General features: G+C 35.3%; 1 protein-coding gene across 2 annotated transcripts in view; it reads right to left on the bottom strand.

Annotated features, from left to right (window-relative positions):
• Positions 1–14,765, bottom strand: part of LOC110464939 (protein tyrosine phosphatase domain-containing protein 1-like) — a 31,006-nt gene extending 16,241 nt beyond the window's left edge. The window contains exons 1-5 of one of the 2 annotated variants that reach the window (XM_021520426.1): positions 14,674–14,765; positions 3,554–3,652; positions 2,924–3,089; positions 1,386–1,466; positions 463–581 (exon numbers count right to left, since the gene is read on the bottom strand). In XM_021520426.1, coding sequence (XP_021376101.1) covers positions 463–581; positions 1,386–1,466; positions 2,924–3,089; positions 3,554–3,635 — 448 coding nt within the window. In that variant the 5' untranslated portion in view covers positions 3,636–3,652; positions 14,674–14,765. Of the gene's footprint in view, positions 1–462; positions 582–1,385; positions 1,467–2,923; positions 3,090–3,553; positions 3,653–8,467; positions 8,511–14,673 lie in introns of those variants that run through there. The other variant, XM_021520425.1, reaches the window with a different exon arrangement.
• Positions 14,766–14,770: the final 5 nt, after the last annotated feature.

Here is a 14,770-nt window from a genome sequence, read left to right as displayed (position 1 = left end):
AAAGTTTTTCCTCTATTTCCCCTATTTGGCTCTACCACACTGCCCCAAAGGGGGGCCACACCCACCATTTATACAAAATTGAGTCCCCATGGTCCAAGGATGGTTCAGACTAAATAAGGATAAAATCCCTTAATCCCTAGGCTTGTAGAAGGATTTAAAAAGTTTTACCTCTATTTCCCCTATTGGGCCTCTCCTCTGTCCCTAGGGGGGGGGGCACACCCACCGTTTAAACAAACTTGAGTCCCCTTGGCCCAAGGATGCTCCAGACCAAAGTTAGCTAAAATCCACTCAGTCGTTCAAGACAAGTAGTGTTTTAAAGGAAAAGTTGACAGACGGACAACGGACGACGGACGCTGCGCCATTGCATAAGCTCACTTGCCCTTCTGAGCTAAGAACTAATTTTGTAATAAGCACAAATGAATAATAAGCATGTATGTATTACCTATTACTATATAGACTCACCGCCATTATCCATAAACCGCTGTGGGCTGTACGAGAAGCCACTTTTCTTATTTATACCGTAACCACAATCAGCATGTTCTCCCTGGGACTGCATGTTTATTATAGTTCTTATACCCATCCTGTAATATAATATATACTATATGTAAAACAATATATCCATCATTATACGTTAATTTTATACTCATCCGGTAATATATAACAAATTTTCACCATCATCAAATACAAAATAATATCATACCCAACGTCTAATTTACAAAACATATCATTACCTATACCTCATCTTTATAACAGTGTCTGATAGGATGATACTGGTCACATGACAGGGCAATAAAACATCATGTCACCCTCATGTGCTCAAGTTTCTGCGATAATATTTCCCTAATTCAGAGCCTCACTCGATAAATCAGCAAGAACCACCACAACCTAGTTCAGAATGACGGAAGCAGACGTCAAAAATGGCGTGTCAACCTTATCATCTCTGTTTTATGGATTTTTTTTATTGATTGATTGATATTTTTGGCATAATAAAATCTTCATTGCCCTTGCAGTAGGGAATCACGATTCTTAGTTTCTCCTCAATCAAGCATGTTTCATATGGGCTTCGAAACAGGCTTAAATTCAGAGAACCAAAGGATGCGCCAGGTTTAAATTTGGTGGTGAAGGAAAGTTGGAGTTCCCGGAGAAAAACCACAGACCTACGGCCAGAACTTGGCGACTGTCCCCAACAGGCTTCGAACCTTGCGACCCACTGGTGGAGGGCTAGTGGTACGTAGCATAATGTCAGATGCCTTAACCACTTGGCCACCAGCAAAGAACCGGTTGTGTTGCCTTACAGTATAATATACAAAATAATATAACTATATAATCCTGTTATAATAATCGAACATTTATAATACTGTACCTGTGTATGTATGTACACTTACTCTTTAAACTGGCCTATGATGTCGTATTTGTCTATCAGTTCATCTGCTGGTCTGGACATGGCAACAATGTTCTCTGTAATCCTGTCAACAAGTCAACAGAGAAAATGTGTGTGTTATTAAGTGTTGTCATTCTATCAGACACAACATGTTATAGGGTACATATATGTACATGTCACAGTTGGGTTACTTTTCTGCTGGTCCAGCAGACTTATAATGTTAGTTGTTGAGGGGGAACATTTATATTTATTTTACTAGTGAAATGCTTGAATAGTTCCAAAAAGTTCAAGTACATATTGTTTTGCCTAACAACAAAACAAGAAATATAACAGATTTTGTTTACAACATTTTAAGAACCTTAATTATTATGAGGCAAATTACTGTAACAAACAGCCAGCGTACCTCAGGATACCAATTTTCTTTGCACTGTGATCGGAGTGAACCTCGGTTTACAGTGTTGAATTTATACGAATTCATTTTGATTTAAATCTGAGTTTTATTTTTTACTAGTGAAAAATATTTCTATATTTTCTTACAGTAGTGAAAAAAACCCACTCATATTGAATCAATAATTTCTAAAATTTCACTGGTAAAAATATCATAAAAATCTCTACCTTTTTTTAAAAACTAACTTTGAATCAATGCTCTCATTTCTTTTAGAAATTAGCATACCTGTCAAGCCAACTGAATTTGTACAGGTAAACCTACAAATGATCTCCATGACATCTGCAGATTGTAGTATTTTTTGAAATCTTCTGCATATGCACCGATTATTTGAACTTTTGAAAATAGTTAAAAAACAGCTTTTTAAAGTTTTAAATATAAAAATTAGCATTACATAAAATGTTTGACATATTAATATGATGAAAGGCAAATTTTGATACTTATAACTAAACTGCCTTACAACTGATTTGATGACTCTGAAATGACCTACAATTAGCTGGCTTGACCTTCATTTTGACCATCCATGACTACCATTTCATTATTGAAAACTAATGGCAGGTATGATTTAGTGTACAATGCGTAAGAACCAATGAGGTCATGACGAACACAAAATTAGATGTCAGGACTTGATAATGAGGCTCTAATGTACACAAGTTACTCCGAACACGCTCTATATATCTAAGTACACAGTCACCATTCTATATATCCCAAACAGGTGAAATACCATAGACGTTTAAACCAACCGCATCTGGTAAAGTAGTTCTTACTGTGTATAGTACCTCTAGACCATGACTCCAGACTAACACAGAACGGAAGAAAATCCTGAAGCAAGTTTAACTCATTCACCCCTGAAATTTTATAATGAACTATTCCAACTATTGAATTGGACGAGTTCAAATGTGTCTTCAGGGGTGAATGAGTTAATAGCAGAACACATTTTCAAGTATGTTTTAGTACTTCAAGCTTGAGCTTGCCTTACTATTTGAATTAATTTTCAATGTCTTCATTGACCTCGGAATAATTGTTACGGCTAAGATATACAATTTGCCTCCGTAAGAAATGCTGAGTTTAATTCAGTAATAAGTGTCTATTTTTACCAGCTTGAAAACAGTCCTTTGATGACCATTTTTTCCTTTGGCCATAAGTCTGGGCTACAGTACTTGCACTTCTTCCCTCCGCAGAAAAGGGCGCATATTTTTTCCTGCGAAATCATCCCTCGTGCCTGCTCCGTAAACTTGTTATAGCCTGCCTTGGGGTCTTTACCTTTTAAAGTAAAACAAAATGTATTATTAAAATTTCATTATTATTTTAAGCACATTTTCTTTCTTAAACAAAGGAAAATATCATGATGGTAGTGTTACATGTTCTATAGTTCAACATTTTGAGTTTGGTTTACATTAATTTTATTCCTTACTCTGGAGAATTACCATCATGAGTTACATCTGGTTATTTCCTTACATTATCTGCAAATGTCCTTTCAGTTGATGTTTGTATGAAAATATTCAAAACTGTAGCAACTCATTTTTCCAGAGCAGAAAAAAACTAAAAAGATTATTTTTTTCCAGACCAAAATCATAAAGCATAATTTAAAATACCGTTCAATAACCATCCATAAAAAAATTCATGAAGAAAGCTACAATTTTTGTATGCTGTGACAACTTAATAATTGAGTGCAAACTTATGATCAGCTATTAAGAAATTGGCTCAACCGAAGATGTGTATCTCACCTATAGAATGCTGTGCATGTTCTTCTGTCCATACTAGCCCTTCCTCCCCAGGGTGAGAATGTTCATCTGGGTCAGGCTCCATGTTCCGTAGCTTTAGTTCTGTGGATAAAAATTAAAAAATAATTCAAATTCCCACACTGACATAATCAAACATGGCAATAGAATTAAGGCAATTCTACAAATTCAATTCAAACAGAAAAAAAGGTGGAACAATATTGCTATAAATATAGGCTTTATTTAATCTTGATAACATATTGAGCATGAAGCTCATCTTACATATGGTCAAGATACAATGTATGATAAAATGTACAATGTTTACAGCTACAGGATTTTTTAACAGTAATTTCATAAATGACAAAAAGTACTTTTATCAGTTTGGTTTGTTTGTGTTTTACGTCCTATTAACAGCTATGGTCATTTAAGGACGTGCCAGGTTTTGGTGGTGGAGGAAAGCCGGAGTTCCCGGAGAAAAACCACCCACCTATGGCCAGTACCTGGCGACTACCCCACTCAGGCCTCGAACCCGCGACCCAGTGGTGGAGGGCTTGTGGTAGCAGAATGTCAGATGCCTTTGTTATCAAAGACATGGAACAGGTTTAATTATATACAGCAAATAAATAGAGGTAGTACATTTTTTGAATATACTGGTAAAATGTATAATAAATGCACTATCTTGCAAAGTACTTCATATGGTATATTCTTATTGTAATATATTACTATAAGTAACTGCAGTGACATATGAATACCCAAAAATCAACCATACACATTGTTGGTCTCTAAAACTGAAGCTAGGACAAGACTTCCAGCTGATTTCCAAGGTGTTTTAGAGCACTGTATATATACAGGACACAATTTATGGATGACAGTGTTATAATTATAAATATAGGACCATAATTATATATGTACTACCACTTCTAAATTGTTGTGTCCCGGTGTTGTGAAAGACATTTTCAAGTCATTAAAGTACTTTACTTACAGTTGCACACTTAAGTTATACAATCAGACAGCAACGTTAAGGAATATGTCATAGCGTGTACGGGGGAGTCCCATTAAAAATACATCACCATTCAGCCAGCAGTGTTGTTTGGTACTTATGTCAATGTTAACTCTATTTGTCAATCCAGTAAGTCAAAGGACATGAATGAATCAGATATGAATATCAAATTTATTCTATCCTTGTGTACAGAATAGTATGATATTCATAATATATTTGTTGATTATCTTTAAAAATCAAGAAATTAAATCTGGATAAGATTAATCCAAGAAAAAGTAGAAAAATGCTAGTAAAACAAAAACATGTAAATGGTGGCAAGTTTTCACATAACCTAGCTACCCCTAAAATTTAAATGATCAAAAACACAATCTTTTGAACCTGATCTCCAGACAGGCAAGCTTAAATGTATGTCCAGGAATTAAATCCACGACAGATCATGATCATGAGAGGGATAACCTGATTAGAAGCGACTACATTATAGTGTCTGTATATTTAATGAGTAAATTTAAGGTTACAATGTACAATGCACAATGTAGTTGGACTATAGAAAAGGCACTGATAAATATCTATACGTGTGTATAACATTTAACATTATTGTTTTTATATGGGGTCTATTTGATTATCAATACTTCTATTTTGGTGTGTATTACATATTTCTTAGAAATAAACCCCCTGGTGAGCTTATTTTTCAACAAGTCATTCATACAATACTGACAGTGACAATTAAGCACTACACATCAAGGCCTCCTGGTCCACCATATTTTCAAGTAAAATAAACTTGAAACAATTGGTAAAGTGTCTATCTAGAGTTCAATTAATGTGCCCGGTTCGAGTCTCTGGGTTGTAAATAGTGATGTCTTCTGGGGCAAAGGCTTAGAAAAAAGAGGGAGGAATTTAGCACAACTGGGCTGGGTTGATTGCTAGCAACCAGGTACCTCAGGTAACTCAATTTGCAGCTAGAGTGACCGTCTAAAGTATGGAGGGTCCTTGGTTCGAGTCCCAGTCTGGTTGTGCAGAAATTCCCTTTCTCTTGTTACAAAATTGGCAACCTTGCCAACCCTTGTTTCAAGCATTGGATGTATAGTCTAAGCAAATGGATACCCAAATATGGGTTGTAAATAGTGTTGTCTTCAGGGGCAATTAAAGGCTTAGAAAAAAGAGGGAGGAATTTAGCACAACTGGACTGGGTTGATCGTGACGGCAACCAGGTAATTAGCTCAATTGGTAGAGTGTTCATTTAGAGTTCAGAGGGTCTGGGTTTGATTCGTGGTTTGATCGTGTATTTCTCTTTCTCCTGTTATATATAATTACACAACCATTATCAACCCTCAACCCACCTACCCACTCTGTCCAATCACAAGTGACATCCTGCACCAAAATAAAGCAACAATTGGTATCACAGCCTCCTCAGTTGATCAATCAAAGGCAATATAAATTGTACGCTGTCCTGGGATAACAATTATCAATATAACCTTCCATCTCAAGTTAAACACTGTATGTGGTGACGCCTCCTGGTGTAACATTGACGTATATACTGACAGTGACAAATGTTACTGATTAGGGCCTCCTGGTGTAACATTGACGTATATACTGGCGGTGACAAATGTTACTTATTAGGGCCTCCTGGTATAACATTGACGTATATACTGACAGAGACAATTGTTACTTATTAGGGCTTCCTGGTGTAACATTGACACAGATTAATACTGACGGCGCCAAATGTTACTAAGAGTTCCTGGCCCAATCACAATTAAAACACTGTACTGTACAGTGACAAATGCTACTTATTAGGGCCTCCTGGTGTAACATTGACGTATATACTGACAGTGACAATTGTTACTTATTAGGGCCTTCTGGTGTAACATTGACGTATATACTGACAGTGACAATTGTTACTTATTAGGGCCTTCTGGTGTAACATTGACGTATATACCGACAGTGACAATTGTTACTTATTAGGGCCTTCTGGGGTAACATTGACGTATATACTGACAGTGACAATTGTTACTTATTAGGGCCTCCTGGTGTAACATTGACACAGATTAATACTGACAGTGCCAAATGTTACTAAGAGTTCCTGGCCCAATCACAATTAAAACACTGTACTGACAGTGACAAATGCTACTTATTAGGGCCTCCTGGTGTAACATTGAGATATATACTGACAGTGACAATTGTTACTTATTAGGGCCTCCTGGTGTAACATTGACACAAATTAATACAGACAGCGCCAAATGTTACTAAGAGTTCCTGGCCCATTCACAATTAAAACGTGACATTTTTGTTTACTCAATACTAATAATTAAGGCCTCCTGGTTCAATTACAGGCCACATACTGTCCCGGGAATAACAATTATTAATGTAACCTAACGTCCATCACAAGTCAAAAAAAACTATACAGTGTGTAGTGACAATTGTTACTTACTAAGACCTCCTGGTTGAATATTGACACCAATTAATACCAACAGGGTTAAAATGTTACTTAGAGTTCCTGGTCCATCACTGACAGTGACAAATGTTACTTAGAGATCCTGGCCCATCACTGACAGTGACAAATGTTACTTAGAGTTCCTGGCCCATCACTGACAGTGACAAATGTTACTTAGAGTTCCTGGCCCATCACTGACAGTGACAAATGTTACTTAGAGTTCCTGGCCCATCACTGACAGTGACAAATGTTACTTAGAGTTCCTGGCCCATCACTGACAGTGACAAATGTTACTTAGAGTTCCTGGCCCATCACTGACAGTGACAAATGTTACTTAGAGTTCCTGGCCCATCACTGACAGTGACAAATGTTACTTAGAGTTCCTGGCCCATCACTGACAGTGACAAATGTTACTTAGAGTTCCTGGCCCATCACTGACAGTGACAAACTAATGATGTTACCAAATGCTCCTTGCATGTCAAACATAATCGAAACAATACTGTTCTGAAGAAATAATTGTTAAAAAGGCCACTCGCAGTCCATTACAAGTAAATTACTTTTACTGCTGGTGACAGTATTACCTGGGTATGTGTCCGAGGACCCCTGGTTCAATCATCAAAAGTAGACTACTTCAGCACAGACAATGAAAATTGGTACTATATATCAAATTGAATGCCTCCTTGGATCATCACAAGCAAAACACTGGTTTCCCATGCATATTAATGAAGACCATTTGACACCTGATGACATACATGCCATAACTTTCCAGTGCAAAATAGTGAGATCAGTGATTATTTTTAGTGAGATTTGGTCAAAAATAGTGAGATTTTTTCTCTGAATTCGTGAGAAATTCGTGAGACATTTAAAACATAAATTATATAGCATATAACATAGTATTGAATCATTTGTGTTATTCTGAAGCCTCTAATTACTTTGTTAGAGCCAAAATTGAAGATTTATTGATATTTTAAAGGATTTTAGGAAGGTTTACACGTGACACACGGTCCAGATAAAGCTATCAACATTTAAAAGTAAATAAATCACATAAAAGGCAAAAAATAAGAGTATAATTAAAAAAAGAAGAACTTCTAGAGGGATGTCCAAGTTAATCCAGGTTAGAAAAAAATATATCTCAAAACATTGGGAATATTTAATATTAATTTGTTGGGAAAAAAATAACCAATAACTACTATTTTTTATATCCAATTCTGAAGAAACTTGTTTTCTTCTGTTTATGTTATTTTCATTAACACTCAATCCCATCCCGACGGCAAGAAAATGAATTCCTGATTCAATGTCAGTGGCCGGTTTCGATTTTATAGTCATGACTTACATTTACAGATGAGGATGCCGTCCAATTAACAACGTCGGAGCAATAGACACACATACAGTGACAGTAGATACGAAATACAAGGGGCTATAATACCAACACAACGTCAAGGTCAACTCATAAAACTGTGTAAAAATACTGAAAAGTTAACATTACACTTACTTGGCATGCTGATCAATTTCTTTACTTGATATAACTCTGAAAATTACATTGGTACCAGTACATGTGATAGGATCAAGTCGCAGAATCTACCTGCAGCAAACTAAGATCTTCAGCGATGCAGTATATATATACATGGCTAATTTTACACTAGACCACCTTGAAGAGCTGGAGAAAATCTGCGGTTCCCTTGCAGCCAAGCAATATATTGCCGTAGTGTTATCACCTGGGTCAATAATACATAATTGATGCATGTTTACTGGGCATAAAGCTATAGCACCTCCTTGTAGTCCAGTATGGCAGAATCCTAAGAGATACAGAAGCTGATTCAGGTGTGTGTATTATTCAACAGGTAAATAGTGCTATTCTGGTTTCATCACAAAACTGAAATTGGATCACCAGCTGTCATCATCAGGTAAATTCTAATTCATTTACCATCCTGATTTTATACCTTAGAATGAGTTTTCACAAAATGCATTTTAACGTATGTTTCTAATGTATTACATCACATGATATCAAATGTCTTAATTGATCGAAGTATTACATAATGTTCCTAGGAGTGAATGTGAAAACACAGCTTGTACTGCATATATTTCCTGACTAAGTACAATTCTAAATCTCACTGCATCTAGATCATGAGTACAATAAAACCATAATTAACTGAATTAGACATCCAGCTTGTAAGGATTCTGTTCTTTTTGTGCTTCATGACCTCTGCCTGCATTTAACCTGACAATTGCTAGGGGCAGCGCCGACAACCAGGACAAATAATTTCGGTGAAAATTCTGTCGGAACATATCTTTATTCATTTTACCTTTAATTTTTTCTAGAGGTTTTATATTATTAATCTGAAGTGTCAACACAGGCCTGCACTACTGCCTGTGGTAACAAAGTGATAGATGAGCGAGCTAAGACGCACAAACACGTGTTTATAATTCCTTTGTCGGGAATCAATATACTGCGAAGGGTGGAGAAAATCAATAACTGGACCTTATTATATTTCTTTTATTACTGTTGTACATGTATGTATGTGTGTTAAGATAGATATACATTTACAAACCAAGAATATATATATATGTACTAGAAGGAAACACAGCCAGAACCATTACGTGAATGGTTTCAAATTACAAACTATTCAAGTTGTTACATCATTTAATTACTATTCGAGGTAAATGGGGGCTAATAACAGTGACGTCAAATTCAAAATATGACAGAAATTATTTCCTGAATGATTTCAGATAATTTTGTTTTTGCCTGGTAGCACCAGTAAACACAGAAAACACAAAGGTTTTGTTTATGCAAAAATGGCTGTTCCAAGATTTAATCACTTGATCATTTTGAACAGTTTGTTGAAAATACATATCATGAACAAAAAGAAACCACACAGTAAAAGATTAGCTCTGTTCGATTATATAAACGTATTCTGCAGGAGGCACTGCCACAGCACAATCCAAATTTAAGTTACTGTCTATGACTCGACAATCTGACCTTTGACCCCTTCCTTCGACCTTGAGTTAACTGATTGGAGAGCGGTATGTGACATGTGTTATACTTATTTATCGCACACTCATGATCAGGCTGTTATGCAGTGTAATAACCTCATCACTTTTTATATGTGTAATATGTGTAATATTATCCATTGTAACAGCACAAGGAAATTTAATACAGACATCACAAATTAATGACTATAGCAAAACTGGTTGTATTTGATATTTCCTGTCTAAGTTATCATGAAATGAGTAGTTTATCAAGCTCTGGCTAAGTATAGGATCAACTCTCAGACTTATGCTGATTATGTCTGGTTTTTTTTTTTAAATTGAATAGTCTGGACAAGCATTATTTGACCTTTGACCTTTAGAAAGTCTCATTAAAAAGTATTCTTTGGTTTTGTAATAGCCATGGTGAACAATCCTTGCAGTATTTTGACCTTTGACCCTTGCTTGGACCTTGACCTTTATGGTCTTGTATGTGGCTAGCAACACACCCTCACGGTAAAATATTCATATCTACTTGATAACCTTCAAAGGTTTTGTGACGTTTATAATGGCAAGAATTTCAACTCTTGATGTGACCTTGAACATAAGGGTACAATATTATACAGTAAGTGACTCACTGTTTTTTCACAATACACACAATACAACATAATACAAATATTCCTCAAGATTTTAAAAGTTAAAGTCCCAACAAGATCCTAACACACAGACACACGGATAACTAAGTAAATGAACAATTGCAAGATATTTACCCTGCCCGCTACTAATTGGGTAACTAATCTACACTTTCTGGGTAAAAAAATGCAAAAGGACTTTTGCATCATGTACCTGTAAAAAATAACATAAATCAGTCCTCTACCTGTTAAGTCAGTCCTGGTATCAGAGAATACAGATAAAGAAAATTTGTTAAGTCAGTCATGGTATTAGAGAACAGTCAATACAGATAAAAAAAAAATGTTAAGTCAGTCAGTAAAGATGACTGGACAACATCCACTTGAAGTTGATTGGCAATGTTATTTTTTTCATTAATTAATACACTTCTTGAAAGGATTATTTCAACCAAATGGTAATGGAGAGGTAAAATAATTGACAGTATGGGCTGAGGTATAACATACCTCTATGGAATAATCACAAAATACTTTTTTTTTCTCTCTGCATGCTTATCTTATTTTGTTTAGGTCAGCAAATATGTTTATTCATATATTGTTTCAGCCCTTAAGTAAAGAAATACTATGGCAAACTAAGCTGATTATGGTATAGGCTGCTAGAACGTACTTTATAATATATTAGTCATTTAAATGCATAAAGATAAATATTTGTAATTTAACTCATTCACCCCTGAAATTTCATAATGAACTATTCCAACCTTTGAAATGGAAGAGTTCAAATGTGTTGTTAGGGGTGAATGCATGAGTTTAACAACACAGTTGTTGGAGCATTATCAACTGTAACTCGGTACTCTATCTTATGATGACCATTTCAACACAATATTATTGTTATCTTATTATTGTAAATTTAAGTTCATTTGTAGAATGTGTTAATATAATTAGTTGGAGAAACTTGTGGCTAATCCTGTGTTCAGAGATTATAACAATAAATATATGTTTAAACTAAATAAACCCATTCAAGGTATTCTCATGCTTGACCTACATGTAAATTTATATAGTTAGGGCCCTATAGTAATCACTCTGTCTGTCTGTCTGTCTGTCTGTCTGTCTGTCCGTCCACAAATTTTGTTCCTGGCTGATAACTTTGGTATTTATTGACCGATGTACATGAAACTTGGTCAAGATGTTCAGTTCACAAAAATACACATTGAGGTAAAAAGTCAAGGTCAAAGGTCAAGGTCATTAGGTTCAAAGGTCAAGGTCAAATTTTACATCTTTTCACTGATGAACATTTTGTTATGACATTATGAAGCAAAGTTGATCAGAATTAAACAAGGAGTCAACTGACCAAAGGTCAAGGTCATCGGGTCAGGGGTCAAGGTCAAATTTTGTAGCTTTTCACTGGTGAACATTTCGCTATGACATTATGGAGCAAAGTTGTTCGGAATTAAACAAAGAGACACACTGAGGTAAAAAGTCAAGGTCAAAGGTCAAGGTCATTAGATTGAAAGGTCAAGGTCAAATTTTGCATCTTTTCACTGATGAAAATTTTGTTAAGACATGATGAAGCAAAGTAGATCAGAATTAAACAAAGAGTCAACTGACCAAAGGTCAAGGTCATTGGGTCAAAGGGCAAGGTTAAATTTTGTATCTTTTCACTGGTGAACATTTCGCTATGACACTTTGAAGCAATGTAGCTCAGAATTAAACAAGGAATCAATTGATCAAAGGTCAAGGTCAGTGGGTCAAAGGTGAAGGTTAAATGTTGTACCTTTTCCCTTATGAACATTTTGTTATGACATTATGTCAATGTTGTTCAGAACTTAACACAGAGTCAACTGACCTTAGGTCCAGGTTACGGGGTCAAGGTCAAGTTTTGTATTTTTCACTGATGAACATTTTGTTATGATATTATGAAGCAAAGTTGGTCGGAATTATAGAATAAGTCAACTGACCAAAGATCAGGGTCGCTGGGTTAATGGTCAAGGGCATTTGGGTCCAAAGGTCAAAGACAAAGTGGACCTCTGACTTTGACCCTGGCTCTTGATTGAGGAGGTTTATAAGGTTAAATAAAACAATTCAAAGGTAACAAATGAGTATTGCACCGGTATTTAAATTTCTGTTAGCCCAGCAAATATGGAGGTGGAAGGAAACAATTCAGACTCACATCATAGTACATGTAAAATGTATATTTTGCTTCCTTGCGATTCTTTTTGAAGTCCAAATAGCAAAAGTCAAGCTCAGCTATATGGACAGATTATACTTCTTGATGATTATGGGGGATATATTTCCACAAGACAGGGCCCTTACTGACCAGTCAGTGTTCTAGTTTTATCAAAAACATTTAAGAAATAAAGTTGCATTAGAGCTACAAGTATGACAATGAATTGAGACAGAATGTGAAACAAGGATACAGGACACAATGGATATTGGTTACAGTTGATCTGCTCCCCCATCTAGGTTCTCCATAAAATAGTGCAAGCATTAAAGTTCTTTATACTCAATAACTCCTATCTATGCTTAAAAGCATCCTCGATATCAAGGGGTTACGCTCACCTACACTCTGGATATATCAAAGATGGCTTAAAAGTTATAACATCCCCTAACTTGCAAATCACTGCTGGTAATTGCTTCTCTGAAAAAAACACCAAGAAAGTGAAATATATGCTTATATGTAACAGTATCTGTTCTGGGGTTTCCTTTGTTGAGGTTCATTCATGTTATTTACTGGTAATTGATGAAAAGTTATGGTGATGAGTTTCTGATTCGATCGGCAAGTAAAAATCTTCAATCACCCAGGCAATAATTGCAAGCATGCATGGCTAAATTAATGAATTTGATCCCTTTCTATTTTGCATGGAATTTTAATTTTCCTATATATATATTATATATTTTATAATAAGGAAATTAACCAGTAGATACACCGTGTAGAAGGTGTGCACAGGCCTGCAGTGTGGATATTTTAACTGACTGCATGGACTGTCATCTTTAGGTTCCGTGTTCCAGAAATCATAACTTTTGGACAAGGTTTGCATAACCTCCAACAGAAACTAAAAAGTTGTAGCGAATTTAGCATTGATGATTATCAACATGCTGGCAAGCGGAACAATTTCATCAATAGTAGAAGTTTATTTATCACAATATAATTGATTCTGCTGACATTATCATGAATGTACATGAAGGGGTTGATCTAGACCTTTTTTTACTTCCGGTAATGGGTTCAAAATTTGTGCTTATTTTCCCTTAATTAAGTTCAGTAAATTGTTAAAAGTTCCCCTAGGTTTTGGTAAAAATATTTATATTTCTTAGATTTTTGGTGCTATTTTACATTTTTTCTTCAAAAGCAGTTTTTTTTGTGAAAAAAAAATCCCTTATTAGATTTATAATTTTCCCCTCAAAATAAAAAAATGTAGTTTCCCCAAAACCCCAGATAAACCCCTGACATATGTGGTGCAGTATTAAAGATGATTAGATTTATAGCTGGCGCTATCTGAAACATTAAGGTAGTGGTTGAAAAAGACATGACTGCAAAATAAAACAATAAGTTCATGGCTTTGGTTACAGAACAGCCAAAAACTTAAGGTATTAGTTTCCTTGTCCTCATTTCAGTTATGACTTATGTATTGTTTGTTTTTTTAGATTTTGTGATTTATAACAGCAAGTGTATGTTGCTATAACTAAAAAAGCACCATCGACTTTGATCAGTATAGTAATGCAGTCTATCTACTGAAAATCCTGTTTTTATCTGTGTTGAATGGTTACCTGATTTGTATAGACAATATTGAGTTGGTTATAGGATACAAAGAGTACAAGTATATTACTACATAAATCAAGTTACATAGTACATGAATATAACATTAAGTCCTATTAACTCAAATGTTGCAGACATATACGTATGCAGATATAGAATACGGTCCGCTCCTCCAAGCGATGTTTACATGTCATTTCCGTTATCCATGACATTAATAACAATAAGCAGGACAAACGTGACATTTTTGTTTAAAGGATAAACTAATGCTGCTTAAATGTCGGCAACTTGGATCGACACAGTACATTTCGCTGTATATTTGACAGAATAAAGACCTATGCATTTTATATATTTCGTTACCATGTAGTCAGAATAACTGTATCTTGATTGTCTCCAGCAAAACATTTCACATCTCAGCAGGAATTTTCACCATCTTGTTGCTAATATAGACATTTAC

This window comes from Mizuhopecten yessoensis, unplaced genomic scaffold (genome assembly GCF_002113885.1).
Source record: "Mizuhopecten yessoensis strain PY_sf001 unplaced genomic scaffold, ASM211388v2 scaffold11043, whole genome shotgun sequence".
Lineage (NCBI taxonomy): Eukaryota > Metazoa > Mollusca > Bivalvia > Pectinida > Pectinidae > Mizuhopecten > Mizuhopecten yessoensis.
Note: the sequence above shows the minus strand (reverse complement) of the source record. Positions and strands in the feature narration are given on the sequence as shown.